Source organism: Erythranthe guttata, chromosome 7 (genome assembly GCF_056151865.1).
Source record: "Erythranthe guttata isolate IM_541 chromosome 7, IM_541, whole genome shotgun sequence".
NCBI classification, from domain to species: domain Eukaryota; kingdom Viridiplantae; phylum Streptophyta; class Magnoliopsida; order Lamiales; family Phrymaceae; genus Erythranthe; species Erythranthe guttata.
In genome coordinates, this window is record NC_142539.1 from 2,266,542 (window position 1) to 2,293,805 (window position 27,264).

The 27,264-nt window shown below is 33.4% G+C and overlaps 4 protein-coding genes and 1 pseudogene across 5 annotated transcripts; 3 read left to right on the forward strand and 2 right to left on the reverse strand.

The window, feature by feature from the left end:
- The first annotated feature begins 8,033 nt into the window (after positions 1-8,033).
- Positions 8,034-10,272, forward strand: IAA14 (indole-3-acetic acid inducible 14). Its single transcript, XM_012987238.2, has 5 exons — positions 8,034-8,430; positions 8,685-8,920; positions 9,009-9,144; positions 9,423-9,484; positions 9,952-10,272. Exons 1-5 carry the CDS (start codon positions 8,138-8,140, stop codon positions 9,987-9,989), a joined length of 765 nt encoding a protein of 254 aa, XP_012842692.2. The 5' UTR covers positions 8,034-8,137; the 3' UTR covers positions 9,990-10,272.
- A 2,477-nt stretch (positions 10,273-12,749) lies between these two features.
- Positions 12,750-16,513, forward strand: LOC105962895 (Sec23/Sec24 protein transport family protein). Its single transcript, XM_012987237.2, has 2 exons — positions 12,750-13,750; positions 14,736-16,513. Exons 1-2 carry the CDS (start codon positions 13,046-13,048, stop codon positions 16,389-16,391), a joined length of 2,361 nt encoding a protein of 786 aa, XP_012842691.2. The 5' UTR covers positions 12,750-13,045; the 3' UTR covers positions 16,392-16,513.
- A 472-nt stretch (positions 16,514-16,985) lies between these two features.
- Positions 16,986-20,399, forward strand: LOC105962909 (magnesium transporter MRS2-I-like). The gene is made up of 11 exons (XM_088820668.1): positions 16,986-17,599; positions 17,830-17,859; positions 18,448-18,595; positions 18,665-18,786; positions 18,924-18,998; positions 19,110-19,334; positions 19,423-19,467; positions 19,599-19,643; positions 19,749-19,778; positions 19,890-20,009; positions 20,122-20,399. Exons 1-11 carry the CDS (start codon positions 17,342-17,344, stop codon positions 20,206-20,208), a joined length of 1,185 nt encoding a protein of 394 aa, XP_088676794.1. The 5' UTR covers positions 16,986-17,341; the 3' UTR covers positions 20,209-20,399.
- A 487-nt stretch (positions 20,400-20,886) lies between these two features.
- On the reverse strand, positions 20,887-21,871 carry LOC105959882 (PRA1 family protein D pseudogene; annotated as a pseudogene). The gene has a single exon (XR_016032124.1). The product of XR_016032124.1 is annotated as a PRA1 family protein D pseudogene (transcript).
- Positions 21,872-21,952: 81 nt separating this feature from the next.
- Positions 21,953-26,712, reverse strand: LOC105962894 (phosphatidate cytidylyltransferase 1). The gene is made up of 12 exons (XM_012987236.2): positions 26,357-26,712; positions 25,618-25,822; positions 25,055-25,308; positions 24,257-24,408; positions 24,021-24,162; positions 23,580-23,736; positions 23,396-23,443; positions 23,206-23,292; positions 22,824-22,952; positions 22,660-22,716; positions 22,459-22,542; positions 21,953-22,363 (listed from the first exon to the last, which is right to left on the reverse strand). The coding sequence occupies exons 2-12, from the start codon at positions 25,690-25,692 to the stop codon at positions 22,274-22,276; spliced, it is 1,275 nt and encodes a 424-aa protein (XP_012842690.2). The 5' UTR covers positions 25,693-25,822; positions 26,357-26,712; the 3' UTR covers positions 21,953-22,273.
- Positions 26,713-27,264: the final 552 nt, after the last annotated feature.

Genomic DNA, 27,264 nt, shown 5'->3' on the forward strand with positions numbered 1-27,264 from the left:
AAAATCAACTTTTGTTTTTGCTTCTCTTAAAATAATATGCTTTAAGCTATTTTTTTAAAAGTGCCATAACCCTGCTTTTTCAATTTTAGTTCATTTTCCGAAATATTTGCAAACACCCCAAACTTTTAGAAATAAGCACTTAAAACTAACTTAAATCACAATCACTAACTTCTGCTTTTAAATAATCATTTGCAAACACCACTTTAGTCTAGCCTTAAAGACAAAAGGGTCACTAGTACTATACTCACTACCATATCATAAATCATCATGTGAGCAAAAATATGTGTGTGAATATGACATGCATTTTGAATCGAATATTCAGAGTATTATTATTAATGGATTTTTTATTTTTTAATATGAAATTAACTATATATAGGTTGGTTCATCTTTAATATATATTGGACCATTTTGAACCAAGCACGAGGGAAAAATGTGCATGAGTATGACATGCATTTCGAATCGACTCGATTATATGAAGACGACTAGTTTAATATTTAACTAGTTATAAACACCTTATCATGCATTTCGAATTGGGACAGAAAGTATACTATAGTAGAACCTCGATAAATTAATAATCTCGCTAAAATAATAATTATTTCCAGTCCCGCTCGATATTATAAAAACCATACTAAATTATTAGTTCGATAATTTAATATTTCGCAGAATTTTGTTACTACATTAATTTATAAAGGTTTAACTGTATTCGATTTCATCTTTAGTCATGCCTAAATTCAATCCTTTGGTGTTTTTGTATAAATAAGAATCCCATATAAGAAAAAAATAATAATAGAGAGATCTTAATCAAAGTCACATGGAAAATTGACATAATTAGTTGGGCTATTATGAATTAAAAAAATTCCATGGACCTAACTTTGACCATAACGGCCCATCCAAATTCCTTGCTATCAAAGGTATTAATATTTAGGGTAATTACAACTACCTCCCTAAAATAAAGTGTAATTACAAAAAATCCCTTTCTAGAAATTACATCCACCCCTGAACTCTATAAATTTCTTATATCCACCCCTACAAAAAGGGTATTAATGCAAGAAATCTACTAACTGTAGGGTGTGGATGTAATTATGGAAACATGATAGGTTTTTTCGTAAATAAACCTTATCTCAAGGGGGCAGTTATAATTTACCCTAATATTTATAAATGCATGATAACGAATTGGTAGTTGAGATGCAAACTTTACATATTTATTTAAATTAAGTAGTTTTTATTTTATTTTTTCAAGTACATCCTTCTAAAATTATTATAAAGTAATATTATTTTGCATTATCCACCAAAATAAATATATGATTAAATTCGTAACAAGGATTGAATATGATGGGGGAAAGGAATGTCATGCCAATAGTTGTTTTCCTATAAATGGGGGTTCCAATCGAATAATAATAATATTATGGGTATGTAATTAAAGTCATATCTAAAATCAAGATTTTGTGGTACGAATAAATAGACTCCTAAATATGTTTTAGGACCACATTCACCCACTTCTAATACCATTATAAATGAACTGAGTCGACTTATGAGCTTCGGGAGTCGGTTTAAATAACAAAACCTTTTATTTGGGATTTGTCGAACGCGAGAATCGGAGAAGCAATTCCGTTGGTACCGTTTCTACTTTCTACTCAAATGTAGTATACAAATTTCTTTTTAATCGAACGTCCACTTTGCTTCAGAAATTAAAAAAAAAACATAGAGAATCAATAGAACGATTGTGGAATGAAAGACAATTTAAATCCCATTAAGGGTATTATTGGAATTATGTATCTAAAAATTAGCTAGGGTACTACTATCAAATTAGAAAAAGAAAAGGGTTCTCTTACAAAAAAAATTCAAAACTGGGGTTTCTTGCTAATTTTCCCATAATTATATAAGAAGAAGAAATCCTTGATAAGATCAAATATAATGTTGTAAGAAAAAATATACTATATATTAATTAGTGTACACCAAAAAGGGCAGAACCAGCAGATTCAGCTGATCTTCTTTGAGCCCCAAAAACTTATATATTTATCTAATCAACCAATTGCATTTTATCCACTAATAATTAATTAATTAACCAATAAATCAAGGATATTGTCTACAATTTTAAACTAATCTTTCCACTCTTTAAAAAAAATTAAAAAATCATGATAGTATCCTTAGTTCGATTTTATCACTATTGCACTTCTGTCATGTATCAGATAAATAGTCATTAATTCATTAATTACTTATTAATAATACTTACAAAAGGGCTACCTTGGAAACGTACAATCAAATATAGGATCTTCCTACCTTGGCTTAATTAATCATACCTAACTTTGATTGGCTTTCTTGATTAATTATGTCTATGGCGATATTAGTCATAATCAACCATTAATTAATTATATGCATTTTTTGTCATGATTGTTATATATCCTATGTATAATCAAGAGGATTTGAAGTGATCGAAAACTAGCTATATATTCTGATCGATAAAGCTCTTATTCGTACTGTACTGAGTGAAATACATCTGACGGTGTTACACCGTAATCTGTACACAATCAAATAACAAGTGAAATAAATACATATGGTAATTGTCCCGTAAGGAATGACGTACGACCTAACAGTTAGAGCAAATTGGTCTGTATTAATTGACCTAGGGATTGAATCATCTTATAAAGAAAGGTCACTAGGTCGAGTTTGTCACACATGGTTAACATAGTGTGGTTTTCGTCTCTCGTATAATTTGCACGCTATTATACGAGAGTGTAGGTCTACCCAGTACAGCTATACAGTTAGTTGGTCGCGAATTCTTCTAGGTCGAGGTTGTCATACAGACGTGGTTAACCTAGTGGGTTTCCGTATCTCTTATAATAATTAATGCAAGTCATTATACGAGAGTGTAGGTTTATCCAGTGCAAGCTATACAGTTGGTTGGTTGGTTGGCCGCGAGTTTTTTCGTTAAGAAAAAATTGTTGACCAATTGAATCTTGGGTTGGTGATATAATTAATTGTGAAGTTAATTAATTTGAAATGGTACCACAAAACCGCGTATTAGAATTAAGAAGGTGGTGAGCCCCAATTTTTTCGTGGACTATTTATTTAATATGTAAAACCAAAATTATTAATAATAATAAAACATTTTCCTCAAAAAAAAAAAAGTTAAAAAAAAAATAATAATAAGCCCCCACCATGAGGGATTCATTGTCCCATCTTCAGCCAACATATGGAATAATTATAATTGTGCCCCAAGATTCTCATATACTGCTTGTGGGGCCCACCTCAACACTAATTAACTTAACTTAGACGAATTAAATTGCTAATCACCTCGTATTATAGTAATTGAGCTAATTTTGTATTAGCTAGTTGATGTAAGGTGTCTCCTCTTAATTAGGGTGAGATTACTACTAATTAAGAGGAATTAAAGTCGTGCATTACTAGATCTAGACAAATCAGTTGTCCACTAATTAATGTCCCTTTAAATTTTTCGATGCTGGTAAATTAATTTTATTTTAACTATATTATATTAATTAATTATATTATCTTAAAGAATGTAAATAATACGCTAATTTTGTCATGTTTAATTTTTAATATAAGATTAAAATGACATAATAATCCAGTAAGCCAATGCCTATGGCCCGCAATTTTTAATATTGATTTATATTTTAGTATCTATAGTAATTTGAGGGCTTAATCTCACTTTGCACCCTTGAAATATTGCAATTTGGCACTTTGGTCCCTTAAAAAAGTTAATAGCACTTTACACCCTCAAAACACAATAAATACCTCACAATGCACCATGAATTGAATATTTAAAATTTAATGAGAGTAATTTCATTTTTTATTGGGGGTTTTTTTTTTTTAGGGTGCAAAATAACAAATTAAATCATCATTTTCTTCACCCACAACATAATTTCGAATGTATAAGATTTGAAAAACCAAAAATCGCAACGAATTACTGGAAAACAAATATTTTCTTACAAAAACAATTCTCACTAAATTATTTGATTGATGGATTTTATTGTAATTAGTTAAAATTTTTGGAAGAAATATTTGAAAGAAAATATAATTTTCAAATAACGTGATACCTAAATAAATGAAGGATATTTTTTGGTTTTTTTTTTTTTTGCAAAATATTTTTTTTCTGATAAAAAATAATTTAATATATTGATGAGATGTATTTTTATTTTTGCATTTTGTAGTTTCGATAGGATTGATGAATAAAAAAATTGAATTGACATTTGACATCATAAAAAATACCACTGAAAATATTAAATTACCTTCATTAGCTTTAAAAATTCATTTGGGATGCATTATGCATGATTCATTATGTTTCGACTTTCGAGGGTGCAAAGTGCTATAAAAATAATTTGAAAGTACAAAGTGCCAAAAAGCTATATTTCAAGGGGGCAAAGTGGAATTAAACCTTATTTTGAGTCTGTAAAGAAATATATTGTGTATCAGTGTCTATCGTATATTGCAAAATGGTATTTCATCTAATTAATATTTCATTTCACCAACAAAATATTAATATTCGACATTCATTTGTTGCAAAATAGTACTTTATCTAACGGTTTACTTTAGCAACAAATATATTATTTTTGTTTATATATCATTAATATGTATTGCTTACTAATATATAAAATTTGAGATGAATTAAATATAAAAATTCAGAATGCACTATTTACATTAAATTTCTATTTTTATATTATTTTATTAATTATTTTTCATGACCACTGTGGTCCTGGTCCAGTGTCAACCTGATCATTTCCTCACTACATTCATTCCTTTATTTAATTAATTAATTAATTAATTATGTATTTATGTATTTATATATATATTTATTTATTTGCTAGGTTGTTTTGGACCATCTCCAAATAGCCTCACAATACTTAGGTTATTGTGAAAGAAATAAGACACCAAATATATAAACTTAGAAGTAAGGGTCTTTTTCTTTATTTTATTTATTTTTCTATAATATATATATATATATATATATATATATATATATATATATATATATATATATATATATATATATATATATATATATATATATATATATTAAATTTTGCTTATTTTCCCAAAATCCAAAAACAAAATCATTTATTGTTTTCTTATGTGATTTCGACTCCACCTATAATTCCAAAAAGATGAAAACTATATATAAAGTGTTTATCTTTTCGGTGCCCTTTTTTGACATCATAAATTTGCATAGCATTAACAAATTATTTTAATTCTCAAAATTAATATTCACTAAATTTTAAAATTATTAAAATTAAAATTCAGTAAATCTAAAATAAAATTTACAAGGGGATAGTGATGTGGCAGGGGCACAGCTAGGGTTGGGGATGTTTCCTTCTCTTGTGGATGTGACCTGTCTCAGAGTAACCACCATTGGCTAAAATAACCTTTATTTTTATTTTTATTTTTATTTTTATTATTTTTTAATTTTATTTTTTATTTTTTATTTTTTTATTTTTAGATTTAGAATGAGTGATGTTGATGAGTACAATTGATTGATGCTCATGTGTCACCTATCGAAAAATAAAAAATAAATAAATAAAATAAAATAAAATAAATATATTGATGTTCATGTGTCATATATTCCAGGGGAAATTAATTTTTGACATAACATGCTCCACCATTTATCTTCATATATAATGCTCAGACAAATGTTATTTTTGGATAAATGCTGCATACAAATTTAAAATTATTTGCTATCTATACACATTAATTGATTTGAATTCAATTATTTCATATTAGTTGCATAAGGTAAGTAGTAACTAGCTAATAGGGGTGTGAATGATTACGAGTCGAGTCAAGTCAACTCGTGAGCCTAATGAGCCGATTTGACAAAAATAATTGAGTCCGAGCTCAGCTTTTCTGACGAGTTCTAGTTTAGCTGATTTATAGTTGCTCGTGAGATTGCTAGCCAGCTATTGCGAGCTTTTAATGTATAATTTTTTTAGTTGTATATATAAATATTATTGATAATAAATTCATACTATTAGTTTTTATTTTCGTTCTTAAAGATGAGCAAAATCATGCTCGAACTCGTGTAAATTTTTCGGTAGAATAACTAATTAATAATATATATTGATGGGCTCACGCCCAATAGTCCATATCGACAAACCATTAGTTGCACACAAATCAAGTCCAAATCGACTAAAGATAATAATAATACTAGCTCAAGTTTACTAAGACCCAAACTGGCATGATCTAAACAATTAGGCTCAAGTCGGTCCATGTTAATTAATTAAGTTGATTAGGCCCATGAGAATATATGTACCCATATAAATACTTGAAAACCTCACAATTAAATGTACGCAATTCATAACTTCCGATCAGTCTTTTGAATTCTCTGAATTCTTCTATCATACAAACCTAACTTGAGCGTCGGAAGATTTTCGCTGAGACCAACCCCGGCGCCCTAACAACTTTTTGTGACGCAAATAGTAGCCCATGCGAGAAATCAAGAAGTGCAAGGGATAAATTGCAAAACTTTACGTGGAATCGTACCACGTCATATATAACATATTATATATTGATTTCATTCAATTATTACATTGTTTCGTTTTTATATGTATCATGCATGAAATCGTGTGTGTGTGTGTGAGAGAGAGAGAGTTTTACAGCAATATTTTGAATATATAATATAGAGAGAGGTATATATCAAACGATCCGTGCAATGCATGAATGATTTCTTCATGTGTTAATGGCTGATCGGCAGCTTCCTCGAAGAATCTTTTTTTGTTATTAAATAAAAAATAAATAAAAATATATAAAAGACACTCTCTCTCACACACACACGCAGGAACACATGCGGGTGTGTGTGTATATATACGTATATGAGAGATGTTCCCTCCAACATCTAACCGACCCCATTTATGGTGGGGAGGAGATCATCAGAAGATGAACAATTGGATACATCTTCAAATATATAGATACAAATACTCTGTGTGTAAATATTGGTTTCACACTTATCAGATTTTTTTATTTTTATTTTTATTTGTAAAACGTACTAAGAATCTGAATAGACGTGTCTTGATTTTAAAGAAAAAAATACAGTAAAAAAAAACTAAAATAACCTCAATAATTTTAATGATTTGATATTTAGAATTATAATACTTAGATTTTAATTAACAAGGTTGAAATACTTAGAAAAATATGTATAATACAATACTGAAAATCTAAAACGATAGATAATAATATGAAATAAAAATATTTCAACACAATTACTTATGGAATAATAGAGGAAGCATAATATTTTTTTTTTGTTGGTTCAAAAGACAAATTAATGACATTAATTATATTGAAGGAGTATACAGTTAAATCTGTATAAATTAATACAGTCAGGACACGAGAAATTCTATTAATTTAACAAATTATTATTAAATTATCGAGTTAATAGTTTAACACGTTTTCACCGAGTCGGGACCGAGAAAAACTATTATTTAAAGGAGACTATTAATTTATCGAGATTTCACTGTATATGTATATCATTTAATTTCAATTAATTTTGAATTAGTTAAACTGTGGAACATTCAAACTATGCAATTAATTATAACAAGTAATTAGTTTGGCCATTAAGTGGAGGAGAAGATTAATCATATGGTTCTTTTATGGACCACATCCATTAATTGCTTTCCCTTAATCATCATGCCATGACCATTTATTTTTAATTTCATTCTTTAATTAATATAATATTAAACAAAACACATCCACTTGAACACATTAATTATTAAATAAATAAATAAAAATAATAAATTATTAACCCATCATAATGTTATACATTTCACTTGATCACCTCAAAAAAAAAAAACTTTGGTCAGGACCCCCACTTTTTTTTTTAATAAATAAATAATATTTTTATTGGGTAAAGAAAAGAAAAAAAAATTAAACTTTAATTATATTAGTAACATGCTCTTGATCCTAGAAGAACATTATTATTATTATTTGATTTTCCACGTGTCAGTACGTGATTCCTTGGAACTTGATATAGATTAATGCAGCTGCCATCGGTATATATGTACATCAATGCCATACACTTTGCTCCCCCCGCCTTTCATATATATATATATATATACACACACACAAAAACACGCACAAACACACGTACCATAATCATTTACCAGAAGAAGAAAGAAGAAGAAGAAGAAAGTGGCTGATGGAAGTTTGCCGGAAGATGGTGGCGGAGGAGCGCGGCCTGAATTTCAAGGAAACTGAGCTTTGCCTCGGCCTTCCCGGCGGCGGCGGCGGCGGAGAAGCTGACGCCGTCAAGATTAACGGGAAGAGAGGGTTTTCCGAGACCGTCGATCTGAAACTCAACCTTCAATCCAACGACTCAGCTTCAACAGATCTGAACAACGGCGGCGGCGGCGCCATGAAAAACAACAACTCAGCCGAGAAGACGGCGGCGAATATGGTTCCGCCCAAAGATCCGGTCAAACCACCAGCCAAGTAATTAATTTTCAATATAATTAATTTTATGTGCCTCTTTTTTTTAATTACAATATATAAATATATATAAAAGACTAAACTGCAAAAAGTACGCCTGCGTAATCTTGAAATAGCGAAAACTCGTCTGTGATAAATAAACTAGATTTAAATAAACTAGCAAAAAAATCCCTGTGAAATTTAGTCAAAACGGGGCTTTTCGGCTAGCGTATATTAACGTTGTATGTATGTATGTATGTATGTATATGTGTATGTAGGGCACAAGTGGTGGGGTGGCCGCCGGTGCGGTCGTTCAGGAAGAACATAGTCATGTCTCATCAGAAAAACAGCAGCAGCGACGAGGAGTCGCCGGCGGTGGGAGGCGGCGGCGGCGCCTTCGTGAAGGTGTCGATGGACGGAGCGCCGTACCTCCGTAAAGTGGACCTGAAAATGTACAAGAGCTACCAGGAATTCTCCGACGCCTTGGCCAAAATGTTCAGCTCTTTCACTATGGGTAAAAACATATATGTTTAATTAGTAAATATTAATAACTAATTATGTTTAATCGGTTGATTAAGTAATTAAATAAAATCAAAAATTAGGTAAATATGGGAGCGAAGGAATGATAGATTTCATGAACGAGAGAAAACTGATGGATGTGTTGAACAGTACGGAATATGTGCCGACTTATGAAGATAAGGATGGTGACTGGATGCTCGTGGGGGATGTTCCATGGGAGTAAGTTTATATGTATCTATATATCTATATCTGTATCTATATGTATGTATGTATATGTGTGTGTACTGTGTGTTTTTGTGTCTGTGTGTGTGTTCTTCAGTATGGCAAAAATATTTTATAGTTTCTGCAGTTTATTATAAAAAATAATTATGAATTTTTATGAATCATTATTTATATATTTGCATAAATAATTTTTTTTTTCAATATAAAAATAATGTTTAAATTAGATTGGAATTAAATTTGATGAATAATGTATATTATATTTTGTTGTGGTGCAGGATGTTTGTGAATTCATGCAAGCGTCTTCGTATTATGAAAGGATCTGAAGCTATTGGACTTGGTATGTATTTATAATATATAAATTATATATATGTGTGTATGTATATATTATATATATTCATTAAACAAAACGAAGCCTTGTGTTAATTTGTTTTAGGGCAAATATTATTACATTCATTTTTGGATCATAATATTGTTTTTTTTTTTTTTTTCCTTATATCACCCTAAATCGGTTATTATATATTTCCATCTTCTATTATTTGTTAGTTGTGATTCTTAAAAAAAATAAGAAACTAAATTATTTATTCGTAAATACTTATAATAATTAGATGTGATTCTTGAAATAAAAATCTCTCGGATGAACTATTATACTATCAAATATTCATGTATATATGATGGGTTTTATTTAAAAAAAAATTATGGCGTACGTATGATTATTTATTTAAAAAATATTGAAATATTAATTTATACTTTATAGTTTCAAAATTAATATTTTTTTGTTTTTTTTAATTTTTGTGTGAAATTCAGCGCCAAGAGCTATGGAGAAATGCAAGAGCAGGTGCTGATGATGAAATTATGTAATGATCCAGAAATATTGAAGCTGTTTTCTATGTGCCCAGTATTTGTTTTTCTTTTTTCTTTTTTAATTTTTTTTTTATAATTATTATAAATTATTTCTGGGTTTTTGTGACTGTGTCTGTATTTGTTATTAATTATTATATATATAGTATATATAGATATGGAGAAATGTATGGAAATTTGTGATTGGACAAGAAGCAAAATGCACTCATCTGTTGTTCTGGCTTGTTTGTTATAATATTTTTATTATTATAATGACTTTTTATTTAATTATTTCTCTTCCTTAATAATACAATTAATCATCCCCAATTATTAATTATTATCATTGCTGTCACACTAGTGTTCATGTTTTCTTGCATAATTATTTATTTTTATATTTTATTTATTTACCAGATTCTCCATATCTTGTTATTTATTTAATTAATTAATTAATTATTTATTTATTGCAAAAATTACTGTTTATTGAATATTATAGTCCCCCAACTAGAGGCCACAAGGGAACAAGGCCATGTGCATGTTCATGGGACTATTCCTTTCATAACTAATTATTTAATTATTTCACATACATTTATATATATTATCTTTTCAATTTTTTTAAATTTTAAATTTGTTGTGGGGTTTTTTTTAATTAATATTTTATCTTCAATTATTTGAATATATGGTAAATGCTAGTCAATTTTGAATGTTATTGCAAAATTAATTATATAATGCATAGTGATGGTGGTTGGGAGCACATGTACTGTTCCATGTTGCATTTTTTGCAATTTTTAAATTAAATAAATAGGTCAATAATTACATACTTGGTTTTATTGCAAATGTATAATAATTACTTAGGTCAATATCATTTGAAATGAGCATGAATTTCTGGTCAATGGATTTAGAAATTGTCATTTAAGTAATATATATGAATTTTTGTGGTCAATGAAATAATTAATGCATGTCATATCATGCATAAAAACTATTATGAGTAGGGTGTAAATGAGCAGAGGCGACTCGTGCGTTTGATGAGCTGGCTCAAAAAAAACTCGAATTTGAAGACAAGTTTTTTCGAGTTCGAGCTCGCGAGCTCTCTCAGGAGTCGAGCTCGAGCCTTCTCGTGAGCTCGATGAGCTGGCTCGAAAAAAGCTCGAACTCGAAATCGAGTTTTTCGAGTTCGAGCTTGTGAGCTCTCTACCTCGAGCCTTTCCAATTTCCATAGTTATTCGTTATTCGTGAGCTAGTGAGCCTATATATATATAGGGTAAATTACAAACACCCCCCTGAGGTATGGTCAAATTACAAAAACACCCCTCTTGTTTGGATAATTACAACCACCCCCTCAACTCCTCAAATTTAGTGAAATCTTCCAGATTATATGGAATATTATCACTTTTGTACCCGTTTTATCTCATTCAAACGCTACATTATGAAGCAAGATGATCATAATATGTGATTTTTAGCTTGTATATATCAGTTTTTGGTGCATCGGAAACTGTATTTTTACACAAAACGAGTACAAACTAGAGCACATTTCACGGAATCTAGATGATTATGTTGAATTTGGCACCATAAGGGTGGAGGTGTAAGAAAAACTCATAGTTGAGGGGGTAGATGTAATTATCCAAACAAGAGGGGGTTTTTTGTAATTTGACCATACCTCAGGGGGGTGTTTGTAATTTACCCATATATATATATATATAACAATATAAAATATTATAATAATGCTATAAAAAGAACATACAAAAATTTTAAAAAATAGAATTACAATTCTTCTTTTTTTTCTTGTAATTTTTTTTTATTTAATTATAAAATAAAAAATAAAGAAAAGAACCAAAATGAGTTTGGGCTTGAGCCGAAATAAAAATACTCGATGATCTCGAGCTCGACAAAATGATTATACTCCTTAAAAACAAATGTGTTTTACACTCTCAGTCTTTGGTAATAATTATTTTGATTTATATCCTTTTCGCCTGAGATCAAATCATTCATGAAAAGAATATTTTCATTTGCAACTTATAGTTTGGGATTTTCTTTTCTCTACATTCATATTGCTTTTAGAAATTATGCTGAAAGCAATAAACTAATTTTTTTGTCTTTGAGAAATTTGTTTTCTTTTATTTATTTGAGCATAGCTGTTTTTTTTTTTGTTTATGATCGACGTCATATATTTAATTTAGTTTTAACATAAAAACATAGAGATCCATTATCAAATTTCGGATCCAAAATATCCGGCCCATTTTATATAAGCCCACAAAATGGCCATTAGTACAAATATGTTGATTTGGCTTTTGGCCCAATAACTATCTTTTATTCAAAACCCACCCCTACTTCGAATTTGGAAGATGTTTTTATCTTTTTCTTATTCAATAAATGCGGCCACGTGTCAAACTATGAAAATACCACTCATATTTTGGATAATTAGAATCACTCCTCAATTATGAATCTTCTTACACGTTCATTCTTGCAGAGTTAAATTTAGTGGAATTTTCTTGATTATGTGAAATAATCTCCAGTTTGTGCACTTTTTATCCATTGGAGCTCCACTCTTGTAACAAGATGATCGTATGATGTGTCATTTGACTGTAAATATCAGATTGTGGTGTTTCACAAATTGTGTTTTTGCACAAAACGAATGCAACCTAGAAAACATTTCACGCAATCTAGAAGGTTCTGTTGAGTTTAACATAATAAAATGTGAACGTGTGAGAAGATTCATAGCTAACATGGTTACTCGTTAGTATATCCTTATTATCAATTTCTCAAATCAAAGAACCAAAAAACAAATAACAAAATTTTAAATCACGTGACGCAGCACGTGCTCATTATTCCGAGTTTTCTTCACCATCGGAATTCTGCTTTATTCTCCATTTTCAGCTTTTTTCATCTTTGCCGGACAAAGTAAAACAAAAATTCAAAAAATGAAAAACCTCCTAAATTAAACCCCCTGAAAATTTCCCAAATTACCAATGAGATCTTCAAAATTCGAAAAACCCTAATCCCGATCGTGATCAGGGTTCGCCGAATTTCACTGAATCCTGATGAAATCGGCCTGATCTCGTCGTCAATGGATTTCTCCGAATTGGAAGCGATCGAGGGTTTGCGTTGGTCGTGGCACTCATGGCCGGTTTCCAAGGCCGAGGTTTCATCTCTGGTTGTCCCACTGTCAATTCTCTGCACTCCATTAACGCCGTTCACCGAGCTTCCCATCCTCCCTTACGAACCCCTCAATTGCTCCAATTGCGCCGCCGTGTTGAACCCTTACTCCCGCGTCGATTACGCATCCAAAATATGGATCTGCGCCTTTTGCCCCAGGAAGAATCCCTTTCCGAAATCGTACGCTCACATCAACGAGAACAGTATCCCGGCGGAGCTTTTCCCCACTTACAGCACCGTTGAATACCATTCGAGTCCCGGGCCGGGTTTAGAATCGGGCCCCAGAAGGAGCGCGAGTGGGCCGTTGGGGTTGAGGTCGAACAGTAGTTCTTTCTCGAGTGTGTCTGGCTATTCTGGCTCGGGGTTAGGTCTGGATTGGGCTGCGTTTGGAGTTGGAATCGGACCGGCATTTGTGTTCGTTGTGGATGCTTGCACGTCGGAGGAGGAGCTTGGAGTGCTGAAGAAGGAGCTGCTACGGACGGTTGCGCGATTGCCGGAAAATGCTTTGGTTGGTTTGCTGGTGTTTGACGCAATGGTGAAGATGTATGATTTGGGATTCACAGAGTGTTTGAGGGTCGTCTTGTTTCACGGAGAGCGTGAGGTTTCATCTGAGCAGGTACAATATGTTTATAAATTCGAAGTTAAAGATTGTTTGTATGGTTATATGTAATTTATCCCTGATTCATAGTAACAATTTCTGATTGAAAAACACCATCTTTCTTCAGTAGCTATGTAAGGATGCTGCTATTTATTTATTTTTGCATCTCTGTGGAAGTTAATAAATCAAATGCATTGTTCCCTTAGGCTGTCAGATATCCGTTATACACTGTTGTGCAGAACTTACTAACGATTTCCATTTGTGATGTTGATTAATGGAGAAAAACACTCAATTCACCCTTTGCATATCTGAATTGTGCAATGAAAGGGGATATTGTTTCCGTTGTGCCAATTCATGCTTTCTCGGCAATTTTGTGGATGTGGTGATGGTGCACCTATTTTGTGCTTGGATATTAATTGAAGTATTGCATGCTTATCTAGGATAAAATTGGAAGCTAGGCTGCTACGCAGTGCATTTTATTAACTATGTATTTAGACGGAAATGGTTGCGTATAAAGGTACGCCCTTTCTGTAGTCATATATAGGTGTGGTCTGTGTTTTCCTAACTTAAGACCAATCTCTCTGTCTATAACAATATGGTCCTCATTGCCTCAGAAGATTTTAAGTGCATGACGTGCCAATAAGCAACGTGTTATACTAGGAGTACATGATCGTAACTTTGCATTTCCAACTATTTCTCCCGCATTTGAAGGTTTCATAATTACTATTGCATATATGGTTCTTGTAATGCGATGAGGAGATTCTAAGTGATCGTCACGTGTTTCGTGATGATGTAGTCCTGTTAATTTATTTTAATCTGACTGGGCCACATGCAGTGGTGTGTCTTCAAAATTTTAGTTCGAATATTACCTGGTATTAGAATTAACCAGAGAGCTGTTATTTAAATTTTAATCAAGTCGACATCTTTTCACTTGCTCTTGTTGCATTTCCGACAATGTTATGTATCTATTTTCAATCAAACGTATACCTATTTTCATCATCAGGTCAAACAGCTTCTGGGGCTCCACCCTACAAAGCAAACTCTCGGAAAGTCATCAGCTTTACAAAACCAAGGCTTCCTATTGCCAGTGTCGGAATGTGAGTTCAACATCATTACGGCCATCGAAGACATCCATTCTTCACCTTCCATAAATCCAGGACACCGCCCTCTACGCTGTACAGGTGTCGCGATATCAGTGGCCGTAGGTCTTCTAGAAGGATGCTCCGTGAACACCGGCTCTCGTGTAATGGTCTTCACATCGGGACCCGCAACCGTGGGCCCGGGCATGATTGTCAACTCGGATCTTGACAACTCCATAAGAACTCATCGAGACCTCAATAACGGTCACACCTCGTACTACAAAAAATCCAGCGAATTTTACAGGCGAATTTCTCAACGAATATCCGAATCATCCATCGTTCTTGATCTGTTCGCCTGCTCTCTGGATCAGGTTGGAGCAGCCGAGTTAAAAAATCCCGTAGAAAGTTCCGGAGGTTTCATGATGTTAGGGGAATCTTTCGAATCCGAGCAGTTCAAAAAGTGCTTGAGCCACATGTCCGAATGTGACAAAGATGGGAATTTAAAAATGTTTTTCGATGCAACTATAGAGGTAGTAACAACCCATGACTTAAAAGTATGTGGGGCCCTCGGTCCTTGCTTCTCTCTACACAAGAAGAATGATTTTGTGAGCGACAAAGCAATTGGAGAAGGTGGGACCCACGTATGGAAGCTCTGCACAGTCAGCACCAAAACATGCATCGCATTCTTCTTCGAAGCGGGGAAAGACCCGAAAACACCCGACAGCTCAGCATTCTTTATACAGTTCATTACACGGTACAGAGACAGCAACATGGGATTAAGGAAGAGGGTGACAACAGTTGCGAGAAGATGGGTGGGGAAAAACTCGCCGGAGATTCTCTCAGGGTTCGATCAAGAAGCGGCGGCGGCGGTTATGGCGAAGCTTTCAATCCACAAGATGGAAAAGAGTCTCGCCGATGATGTCATCAGATGGCTGGATAAGTCTTTGATAAGCTTTGCTTCTAAATTCGGGGATTACGTGCAAGAAGATCCATCGACTTTCCGTTTAAAGACAAACTTTTCGTTGTACCCTCAGTTTATGTATTATCTGAGGAGATCACAATTCATGGATGTCTTCAATAGTAGCCCCGACGAAACTGCTTACTTTCATTTAATGCTGAATCGTGAGGGGGTCATAAATTCCCTTATCATGGTCCAGCCCACACTGTTTCAATACTCGTTCGACGGGCCCCCCATTCCTGTAGTGCTAGATGTGCGCTCGATTTCTCCAGATGTGATTCTGCTTTTCGATTCTTTCTTTTACGTTGTGATTCACTATGGTTCGAAGATTGCACAGTGGAGGAAGCTGGGGTACGATAGGGACCCTAGTTATGGAAGTTTCAAGAACCTTCTGGAAGCTTCCGAGCTCGATGCTGAGCAATTGGTATCTGAGCGGGTCCCGGTTCCGAAATTCGTGAAGTGCGATCAGCATAGTAGCCAGGCGAGGTTTCTTCTTGCGAAATTGAATCCGTCTGTGACTCAGAATTCGACTTACTCGGAAGGTTCCGAGATTATATTCACTGATGATGTCAGCTTGCAAGATTTTATTGAGCATTTGCAGACTTTGGCTGTGCAGGGTTAAATCTGTTCTTGTACAGAGGACATGGTTTGATTAATGTAAGGGTGAATAATTTTTTTGTTGTAACTTGTAACAGTATATTTGGAGTGTATAGTGAATGAACAAGTGTTCAATTTTTGCCATTACATATAATAATAAATTAAATATAAACTAATAAAATAAATCACTTCTATAATAATAGAGTAACTTGGGGTTGGGGTATAACGTAGAAACGAATCGAGTCGAGTAGAACGTATGTGTGTGTTCATACTTGTTTGCATTTTCATTGAGCTTCCAATTGCATCAATACTCAACAGTACATCTTGCGTTAATTTGAAGCTATATATTTATAGGAGATATGTCAGCATGACATTTAGGGTAAATTATGCATACGCTCCTAAAGTATGCTAAAATAAATTTAAAGTCCCTGTAGTATCGGTAATTACAATCACCCCTAAAACATTAGAAAGTTTAATGAAAAATCTGTAAAGCTTCGATCTTATTTATTCGACTTTTCAGTTTTCTTATAAGAAAAATGGCTGAAATAGTATCAAAAAATGAGTCAACAACGTGAAAAAATAAAGTCTGAAAAAAGTGAAAAAATTGGTGAAAAAAATAGGCAACATTTGTTTGCATTAGTCGGTCAAAGGGTTTGCCTAACGGAATTAGAAAAAAAGGATACGTAAGGGGGGTAAATAATACATTTCGCATAGTATAGGGGTGAAAAATGAATTTTACCCTTTTAAGTAAACCCAAATTCGTAAATAATTCAAACTTTCTCTACTGGGGAATACGAATCCCCCTCCTATGAGAAAGATTACATACACAAAAGAACGAATTTATGTAATCTTTCTATAAATGCTCTCTCTCTCTCTCTCTAGGATTGTATGTATACAAAGGGGGGAAAAAAATCAAAACCTAGAAATTCGTGTTTGATTTCTTTTTTTTTTCTTTCTCACTAATGGTAATTGAGAATGGCGGGTCGAGACGGCGGCTGCGTGGTGCCGGTGGATACTCCGACCGCCGTTGCCGGGTTCAAGAAAAAGGGCGGCGGGTCGAGAAGCTGGATTCTGATGGACTCTTCCGGCCACGAAAACCTCATGGATGTCGATAAACACGCGATCATGCAGCGCGTGCAAATTCACGCCCGCGATCTCCGCATCCTCGACCCCCTCTTGTCTTACCCCTCCACCATCCTCGGCCGCGAGAGAGCCATTGTTCTCAATTTAGAGGTAAAAATCTTCTCAATTTTGTGAAGAATCAAGTAATTGGGGTTTTTTTTTTGAATTATTAAAATTTTATATTTAAGGTACAAGATTGAATTTTTTAAGAATATTAATTGATTTTTTTATTTTTTTATTATTATTTTTTATTTTTTGGGGTTGAAATTAGTCAATATTGTTTGAAAGGTGTTTAATTTGTACGTACTAACATTTCTTCTTTCTTCTGTGTGCATTTGCAGCATATCAAAGCTATCATTACAGCAGACGAGGTCAGTTTTTTACGAAAAAAATAAATAAATTAATATCTATGTTTTTTGTTCTGTATATCATTTTTCGATTTTTTATTTTGTAAATTACCAGAAATTCTGAATAGATGTGTATTTTCAATTTTGAATTGATTGCTTCAATAGAAAATTCAGTGTTTGCTTGTCAAAATTAGTTTGACTTCAATCTTACCTTTGTCATTCTTGTTGTTCAAGCTTGCGTGATCACCAAAAGTCGAGTTTCACAAAATGAATAGTTTTTTTTTTTTTTGTGTGTGTGTGTGTGTATGTGTGTGTGTGTGTGTGGAAATTAAGATTTAGTATTGATAAATTATATGGTGATTCTTGAAATACATTAGACTTCGGGTGATGCTTTAGTCACATTCTTTGGTTTGACTTTGCTTCGTCAAAATTAGTTTGACTTCAATTCTTACCTTTGTCGTTCTTGTTCGTTCAAGCTCGTGGGATCATAAAAAGTCGAATTCACAGGATGAATAGTTTTTTTGTGAAAATCAAGATTTAGTATTGATAAATTATCTGATGATTCTTGAAATATAATCACAGTCTTCGATTTTTGACTTTGATATATGTTAGGTATTGCTTCGTGATCCGTTGGATGATAATGTTGTCCCTATAGTGGAGGATCTTCGAAGGCGTCTAAAACCAGAAAATCTGAGTCGAGAAGAAAATAGATACGGCAATTTGGCTGCTCACAATGATATGGAAACTGCAGAAGAAGATGGTATTTTTCTTTTCTGAAACGATATATTTCTCTTTAGTGTATACTTAATAATCTGTATGGAAATTGCAGACTCTCCATTTGAATTTCGAGCTCTCGAGGTAGCATTGGAAGCGATTTGTAGTTATCTGAATGCCCGCACAATAGAACTGGAGACAGCTGTTTATCCAGCTCTCGATATGCTTACGTCAAAGGTTAGTATTGTCTTTGTACTAGCGAATATGGTGTTTTATACCATATTGAAAACGGTCATATTGTATTTTACACTGCTCACATTGAAAATTTGAATTTCAAGTATTTTACGTTGCCTCATTATGATCTCCGCTTGCAGATTAGTAGCCGTAATTTAGACCGAGTGCGTAAACTAAAGAGTCAAATGACAAGGTTGACTGGTCGCGTACAAAAGGTAAAGATCCCGTTTTAATCGATCGTCAAAATTCCCGTCTGACCCCTTATTATTTTAGGTATAGTACCACTTTTCTTCTTTATTATCACACGAAAGAAAATATTCATGCAGGTGAGAGATGAGCTAGAGCAGCTATTGGACGATGATGATGACATGGCGGATCTTTACTTGTCTAGAAAGTTATCCGGTGCGTCTCCTTTGAGCGAAGCGGGTGCTGCTAGTTGGTTCCTTATGTCACCTACTATAGGCTCCAAAATATCGAGGGCTAGTAGGGCAAGTGTAGCTACTGTTCGTGGAGATGAAAATGATGTTGAGGAACTCGAAATGCTTCTCGAGGTAAAAAAAAATATTAATTGATCGTATATCCGAGTTTTATTTTTTGACAGTTGTTTTAATTTTAATTAATGGGTTGTTTTTGCTGCAGGCATATTTTATGCAAATTGATGGCACACTCAACAAATTGACCACGGTACGTAAAATATAAATTTTTCGAAAAAATATCTGAGTTTCTGTATCTTGTTCAAACGGAGGCACAGAGTTATATGCCTTTCAGCATATCGTTTTTATTTAATACATAGCTTCTTTTTTTTTTTTTTGCAGCTGCGAGAATACATTGATAACACAGAAGATTATATCAATATCCAGGTATCGTAAGTTAGCAAGAAAAAGAAATGTTCGATTGAAAATATATAATATTTTCTCGTTCAAACGTTACATGGTTTAAACTCTTTTTATGCCCGTGAATTTCAGCTTGACAATCACCGAAATCAGCTGATTCAGGTTTTGTTCGATGCACTATCATCTTTTATTGACTGAATTTCGTGAAGAAAAAAAAAAGCTCGATAATTAACTCTATTGATATTATTAATTCTTTACCTTTATGGCCTGCAGTTAGAACTCTTGCTCAGCTCAGGAACTGTGTGTTTATCTGTTTATTCTTTGGTGGCTGGAATATTCGGTATGAACATTCCGTATACGTGGAACGATGACCATGGATACGTATTTAAATGGGTCAGCATTTATTTTATATTCAATTTCATCATCATTTTTCTTTTCTTTTTATCCCGAAACAAAATTCTAATTACCGTTCGATAACTTCAATTTTCTATTGTAATTCCTTTAGGTGGTTGTCCTCACAGGGATTATCTGTGCAGTACTTTTTGTACTTATAATTTCTTACGCCCGTCACAAAGGTCTCGTTGGATCTTGATTTAATCGTCGCCCTTCGTCTAATGAAAAGGAGAAGATGGAACTGAACTTTATGAATTGATCAAGAGAAAATATGCTATTCTTGAATCTTGATTAACAAGAACTTGTTTGTATATGTAGATATATATATACATGGCTCAATATTGTTACTTTTGTTTGTTTTTTTTAACTGGAATTTCATGATTTCGTTCATGTCTCTGTTTTTTCTGTCTATTATCCTAAAGGGTAACTTACGGCCACCCGTGATTTAAGGTCAAATTACAAAAAAAAAATTCTTCATATTTGAGTAATTACAACTAAGATTATGTAGAATTCTTCAATTTGTACCGGTTTTGATCCAATTCGAGCTCCATATTTTGATACAAGATGATCATAAGATGCGTCTCTTGGTTTGTAAGTACTAAATTACGGTGCACCAGTGCCTTTTTGCAAAACGAGTACAGACTAAAGAACATTCCACGAAATCAGATTCTGTTAAATTTGACATCGTAAGAGTAGACGTGCAAGAAGATGGTTATAATTATCTAAATAAAATGATTTTTTTCGTAATTTGATCTTACCTCGGATGTTGGCGCAATTTAGCCTACCCTAAATTATATCAACTCAAAAAAATTTATGCAAGCTTATCAAACTCATGAAAAAATTTACAAGAAAACAAAGACATGAAATCAAGAATGTGTTAACCAAAAGGCAATTCTCATTAATCCAAAGCACTGGTGATCAGAAAAATGGCAAACAGTAAACACAAAGCAATTGCAATTCAGGACTAAAAATTCAATACCTAAATTTTTTTTCCCCCAAATCACAAACCCTAGTTCATCAGACACTAGCATATTCTCCCCTCGGACTGTCCACAACGTTGAGCAACGACCCGTACGGCGAATCTTCCAAGGAATCTTCCGGCGCCCTCAACACGCCGTGAAAGAGCACGATCGCAGCTCCGACGATCACTGAAACGAAGAGCTTGGACCATGTTTTGGTCCAGAAGAGAGCGACCAAGGTCAATACGGCGAGAAATCCGACGACAATTTTCTGATCGATTTCGAAATCGAAGACGGATAGTGGTTCGTCGCGCCATAAAACCAGGTACACCCACGCGGCGGAGATGCAGAGGAAGAGGATTAAGGGGAGGGGGCGGGTGACGAGGGTTACGACGAAGATTAGGAGAGTGATGACGGCGTAGTTTGGGAGGAAGAAGCGGAGATTTTGGGTGAGGCGGTAGGTGGATTCGGAGACGGAGATTGGGAGGCTGAGTGCTGATAGGTCTAGGAATAGCGGCCAGGGGCGGAGCACGGCGGAGATGGGTGGCGGAGCTGCCGACGACATTTCGTCCCGTGGGTCACTCTGATTTTCGTGGAATTCTTTCTTTAGAGAGAGAAAGTAAGTTTGAATTATGAAATAATAAGAGTGTTTATATATAACATTTTTCTATTAAATAAAACATTTTTCTAAAAATGAATTTTTTTGTGAAATGTTTCAAATAAATAAAAAAGATTGTAATTTTTATAATATTAGTAGCAATAGAATACACACACAAAAAAATAAATAAAGAGGAAATAAAAGACTCATCGGTCGCGCAGTTTTCATGATAAGATTAGCTAATATAAGAGTGTACGATCTTAATTTTTGTTCAATTCGAGTTTTATGTTAATTTTTATCGATTTGAGTTGTTTCCTCGTACTAAAAAAATTAATAAATGTTCATGGATTGTACAAAAGTATACGAATAAGACTAAAATACCCTTCACGCTAAAACTTCAACCACATTGAAGGAATTACATACCAATCAATCCTCACCACAGAATGCAGCAAAAAAAAAAAAAAAAAAGCTGAATATAGTAATCATCAGTCATCAGTCATCACTCATCAATGGCGCAAGAACTATACAAACGCAAAAATGTCGAATTCGCCTGCAGCTAAATTATCAAGTACAAACAAAGGAAAGAAAAATAACCGATCATGTACATAAACATTCGAGTTTTAAAAAAAAATCAAACTAGAATACACGACAATGTGGAAGAAGACGAAGATGCGAGTTTACTACGGAGACCAGTTGACTCGGATATTTTAGGATTCCCCAAATTGCCTCTCCATGATTAGCTGTCCGAGTTTCACGTACAGAGCTTGCTGCTCCTCGAACGGAAGGTTTACCAGTATCTACACCACAAATATTCGTGTTTTAATTTTTTTTATATACTCAGAAAAAAAATTAGATGGCTTCGTAAATAATTAGAGGTATATAACTATTTTACCTGGTCCATAATCATCTCGATCGACAAGCTCTGCGGTACAATAAACGACTGGTGATAGATATACGCAAAAACAGCCATCACCATCTGCGCAGTTGATTCAGACATAACAAATTTAGTAAATTTCAGAATTTCTTTTTTATTATTTTAATCATTGATTTCGTATTTTAAATGACAATTTTTTTATTGTTTTTTCGAATTCACCTGGCAATCCATTCTATCAGTGATTCCACCATGTCCGGGGATGCTATCTCCGAAATCCTGGGACAGGTCAGATAAGAAAATCAGATTTTAACATAAATATACCGAATAAAATTTGGATTAAATAATTATAAAAATAAACAAATAAAAAAATAAAAAAGAATAACCTTGATCTTGAAAGCTCTTTTAAAGCCACTGGCGAAAAAGCCTCCGAATGGTGCTATAATTGATGCAAAGAGACCAAGGCACAGTGCATGCCACTGCACGGGTAAGATAGAAAACTCTCTCCACGGAAACTGCAATTAAAGGTGAGGGTATGTGCAGTCATAATTAGTTAAATTCATATCGAGAAATCATTACGCTACGAATGCGAGGACGAAGAAAATTATGAAAACATCTGAATTTTTCAAAAAAAATAAAGGGTTCTGGAAAGTCTTCGATCTTCCAACAAAAGGACAATTTTAGCCTTTGTAGTTAAAGATTAAGGTATTAGGATAGTTCTATCAATTGCGGAGAAACGTAATTTTATTTAGATAAACATGCACTTACCCATACTGGGAACCAATCAGGCACAGTAAAATATTCCGGCTTAAACAACGAACCAGGATCACATTCAAGCCAACCAGTCGATAAATCCTATATAATCAAGAATCCAAAAGAAAGTTAAGCTTCCCAGAAAACAGATATATAACTACCTAACCAAAGAAGAATGATTGTAAATTTGTAATACAGCAAGTACCTTTCTAGGGCATGTTAGCCACTGAAAACGACCCAATATATTTGCCATCTGCAAAAACGAAAATTTTATAAACCGGTAATTTTTCAGGACCAAAATTGGTGGATAAATACAAAACCCTTGTCACTGAAACAAAGATTATGTAATTTATTAAACTTATTTACTTCTAAATGGATGAATTGCTCACCAAGAAGGCAGAGATCATAGTTGTAAACGAAGCTCCGATAAACCCCTCCCATGTTTTCTTCGGTGAAAGTTTGATCAAAGGAGTTTTCCCAAAGAAGAACCCGAATATGTAAGCGGCAATATCATTGATCACGATAAGTGATGCTGGAAGAAGGAACCTGCATTGTTGTTAATCTTTGTTTGAAGCTATTCACACACTATTAATATATTTCAATGTAATTAGCGGATTCCATAGTCAGTTCCACTACTTGATAAAGGAACATAGATATAAAATATCAATTAGTAAAATAATCTTAGTGGGTTGATTTCTATAAGAAAACTGTGGAATAGCGTAAATTCTAGATTAGTTCAATATAAATTTAACCGTCCAACAGAATCGGGATTAAGCTTGGGGGTTTCAGTATAAAGTGCAATTAGAACAAAGAAATCAAAGATGTGTTACCAGAAAATTCCTTCAAAAATATTTGCCACGGTGAAAGACGACTGCGTAAACACCACAATCAAAATCATATGCGTCCATGCGTATTGGCCGAATTGATACTTGTACATCTTCTTCTTCAGTGCAAGAATGAACCACATAAAACCTGAAATCCACCAACAGAAGATATTTTTTAGTTTTTCATATATTGGAAGAGAAGTAAAGAAAATGAAACAAGGTAACCGACTATCCGAACTAACCTGTGATATATAAGAAATAACAGGTAACCATATGATACTTGTTTAATCTGCCCACGAGCTTATACAAAAACTTGTCCATAGTAACGGCATTCACAAGCCTCTGACTGAGAATGCGACCATACACAAATAGCATCGCCGTGAAGAAGAAGTGCCTGAAAACAAATGCATTGATTTATGAAAAACAAACAACAAAAATAAAATCCAATTCAAGTATAAACTATATGTGATTTATTGGTTCCAAATTCAAGTATTAAGGTACAGAACCCCGTCACAGACAATTTGTAGTTAAAGTCAATATCATCTTTCACATGACATATTAGCTTTACATACAACTCTACAAAGTTTCAAACAACTAGTTTTGACCTATTAGCTAATAACTGCTAATTTTATCCTCATGGCTTCAAACGTTGAAGAAAAGCTCGTAACAACGTAAATTTAGTGGAACCCCCTGAAAATTAGTCGAAAGAAAGATGAACATATATGTAGGGTTGATGTCTCTATGTCAAATATAAGGAAACAAAGGAAAACATAGATTTTTACAAGAAAGTTAAGATCAGGAATATATTATGATATTGAATTTCCACGAGCTTTGTGCATCACGGAACTAGTTTGCAACAAGTTCAACTTAAACAAACAACTCGGAAAGATAATTGAGATACCATAAAACTCGAACGAATTAAAATATTAGAGAAGCTAGAGTCTAACTTTTCATATGCAGAGAGATAACATCCAAACGGCAAAAAAGTAAATCATCATTAACATAAACTTGAGAGAGGTGAACATGTTAAGTTTACTGACCAATTTAAGAGCCAAAAACCAGGGAGGTGCCTATCTTCGTGCGCTTTCTTTAGCAAATTAAACAGTTCCTTAGCCATAAAAATTTGAATAACGACGACCATGGCCCAGATATAAAGGTGACCCATGTAAATAATTAACGCAAATCCTCCAATCATCCAAACCGTTGAATATGTCCGGATTAACATTGACTTGTACTTGGTATTGTCGTTAACAAGCAGATGGCCCCCATTTGCTCTATCAACTTCTGGAGGGAACTGGAGTTGTAGAAATGAAAAATGCAAAGAAACGAGGATTTTTAAAAGCAGCAAATTCAAAGGCTAAAACAGTTTAAATTAAGGATCTATTCCAATTTAGCATACGAGGCTAATCAGTTTTTTCCTTACAGTTCAGCATAGTTACAACTATATTACTAAGTTAAGCATGAAAAATACGATGGAAGTAACTTCCGAAATTGTCTGCCTGCCTTACAATCTCTTGAAATCTAAAATGAGGACATAGATTATCTTTTATTTTTGTAAAATACTATATATTGAGATAGGAAACAATTATAAAAGGCACCTTACCTCGTTTGAACCTCTGCGCCGACGTAACCGTGCAGTAGGTGTTGATGTACCACCAGAACCATTATCCTTTTGCATCTTTTCTTGTCTTAATAAAACCCTTTATTTAAAACACATTCACTTTCAGTTTTAATTCCTAGAAAAAACCCGAGCAACGAAGAGCAAGAAGCATTGGGATGATTAATCCCCCACTCGAACAGCCAAGCAGCTGAAACAAACAAAAACAAAGTCAAAAACAAAAACAGAACCCTGCTAAAATGAAAATCTATTAACTTCTCTAATTTTTCAATATGATTCTCTATCGACTGATTACCGTTTCTTCCCAAAAATGCTATCATAGTTATCATCCTACTAAGTAACCCCGAATTTTCTGAAGCTCTTTTAAACCTCATAAATCCACAGTATTGAAGAATGAACAGAAAAATAATGCATATTCATACGAAAAATTCTAAACTCGAGCCGCTTAACCACGGTTATATATACCCAATTTAGAATTGTATCTGCTAAAAATTACATCTTGATTGAGTAAAAAAGAAAGGGAAAAGTTAACCAACTCGGACCCAATACAACTACAATACATTTAAAACACACACACACACACACAATCAATTCACCAAATCAATTCAACCTCATTAACAGAGACTAGCACTGCATTCTTCCAAAACAATTAACAAAATCATCTACGAAAGCAAAATATGGCAGTGGAGAACGAAAATTAACCAATAATACGGCGCCGTTTTACCTGAGCAGAAAACCGCAGAAGATTAAAATAGCGAGAGAGATCTGACCTTTCCCTTGCTCTCTCTCTCTCTCTCTCTCTCTCTCTCTCTCTCTCTCTCTCTCTCTCTCTCTCTCTCTCACTGTGTGTGTGTGTGTGTGTGTGTGTGTGTGTGTGTGTGTGTGTGTGTGTGTGTGTGCGCTGGGGAGGGTAAAAGACAAAGTCCGGCAGACTGGAGCTTTGAGGATTGATTGGACTTGGGATTTGTAGGGATTGGTTAAATATTTGGGGTGTAAAAGTTATTTAAGTGAAACTATGGGGGCTTAATTGCACTTTTACTTCTTTTTCACAATTATTAAAGGTATCATCACTCATCTCTACTTGTGTTCTTTTTTTTCCCACTAGGAATTGATGAATATTTGTGTGTTGTATTTTACAAAATTTCTAAAACATTTATATATATTTTTAAAAAAAATTGGTTATCAAATTTATATGTAATAAATAAACCTCTTACTAATAAACATTCGCTTGAATAAGTGAACTGTGAAAAGAAAATTGACAATTTATTCCAAAACCGAGACAAATTGAGGATATGGTTATTTTCTAAATTGTGACTGTTGTCGAGAAATCATATTAGTACTAGATTTTAACAATTTTAATACTAGATATAGTAATACAACAAACCGAACATCCAAAATAGTTCGACCTGTTTAATCGAATAATACCTCAGTTATTAATTCGCGGCGATGTTTGGTAATTTTGTGGGAGATAACAAGACAACTAATTTCAATATGTCCATTAATTCTCACAATTTTGTGAGAAAAAAAAATTGTCATATTGTTTATGTTAGTAAACAATATCTACAAATGGATTTGGTCAAATTTTTGTGATGTGTGTATAAGAGAATGAATGAAAAATAGGAGTTGGTTATT

Excerpts from the sequence above, each read along its gene's own strand:
- IAA14 (XM_012987238.2), top strand. The coding sequence starts at position 8,138 with ATGGAAGTTTGCCGGAAGATGGTGGCGGAGGAGCGCGGCCTGAATTTC. Across the intron at positions 8,921-9,008 it reads GTTCAGCTCTTTCACTATGG|GTAAATATGGGAGCGAAGGA; the intron begins GTAAAAACATAT and ends ATCAAAAATTAG. Across the intron at positions 9,145-9,422 it reads GTGGGGGATGTTCCATGGGA|GATGTTTGTGAATTCATGCA; the intron begins GTAAGTTTATAT and ends GTTGTGGTGCAG.
- LOC105962895 (XM_012987237.2), top strand. The coding sequence starts at position 13,046 with ATGGATTTCTCCGAATTGGAAGCGATCGAGGGTTTGCGTTGGTCGTGG. Across the intron at positions 13,751-14,735 it reads GTGAGGTTTCATCTGAGCAG|GTCAAACAGCTTCTGGGGCT; the intron begins GTACAATATGTT and ends TTTCATCATCAG.
- LOC105962909 (XM_088820668.1), top strand. The coding sequence starts at position 17,342 with ATGGCGGGTCGAGACGGCGGCTGCGTGGTGCCGGTGGATACTCCGACC. Across the intron at positions 19,335-19,422 it reads AACTCGAAATGCTTCTCGAG|GCATATTTTATGCAAATTGA; the intron begins GTAAAAAAAAAT and ends TTTTTGCTGCAG. Across the intron at positions 20,010-20,121 it reads ATGGATACGTATTTAAATGG|GTGGTTGTCCTCACAGGGAT; the intron begins GTCAGCATTTAT and ends TAATTCCTTTAG.
- LOC105962894 (XM_012987236.2), bottom strand. The coding sequence starts at position 25,692 with ATGCAAAAGGATAATGGTTCTGGTGGTACATCAACACCTACTGCACGG. Across the intron at positions 23,444-23,579 it reads CTATGATCTCTGCCTTCTTG|ATGGCAAATATATTGGGTCG; the intron begins GTGAGCAATTCA and ends TCGTTTTTGCAG. Across the intron at positions 22,953-23,205 it reads CTGATTGGTTCCCAGTATGG|TTTCCGTGGAGAGAGTTTTC; the intron begins GTAAGTGCATGT and ends CTTTAATTGCAG.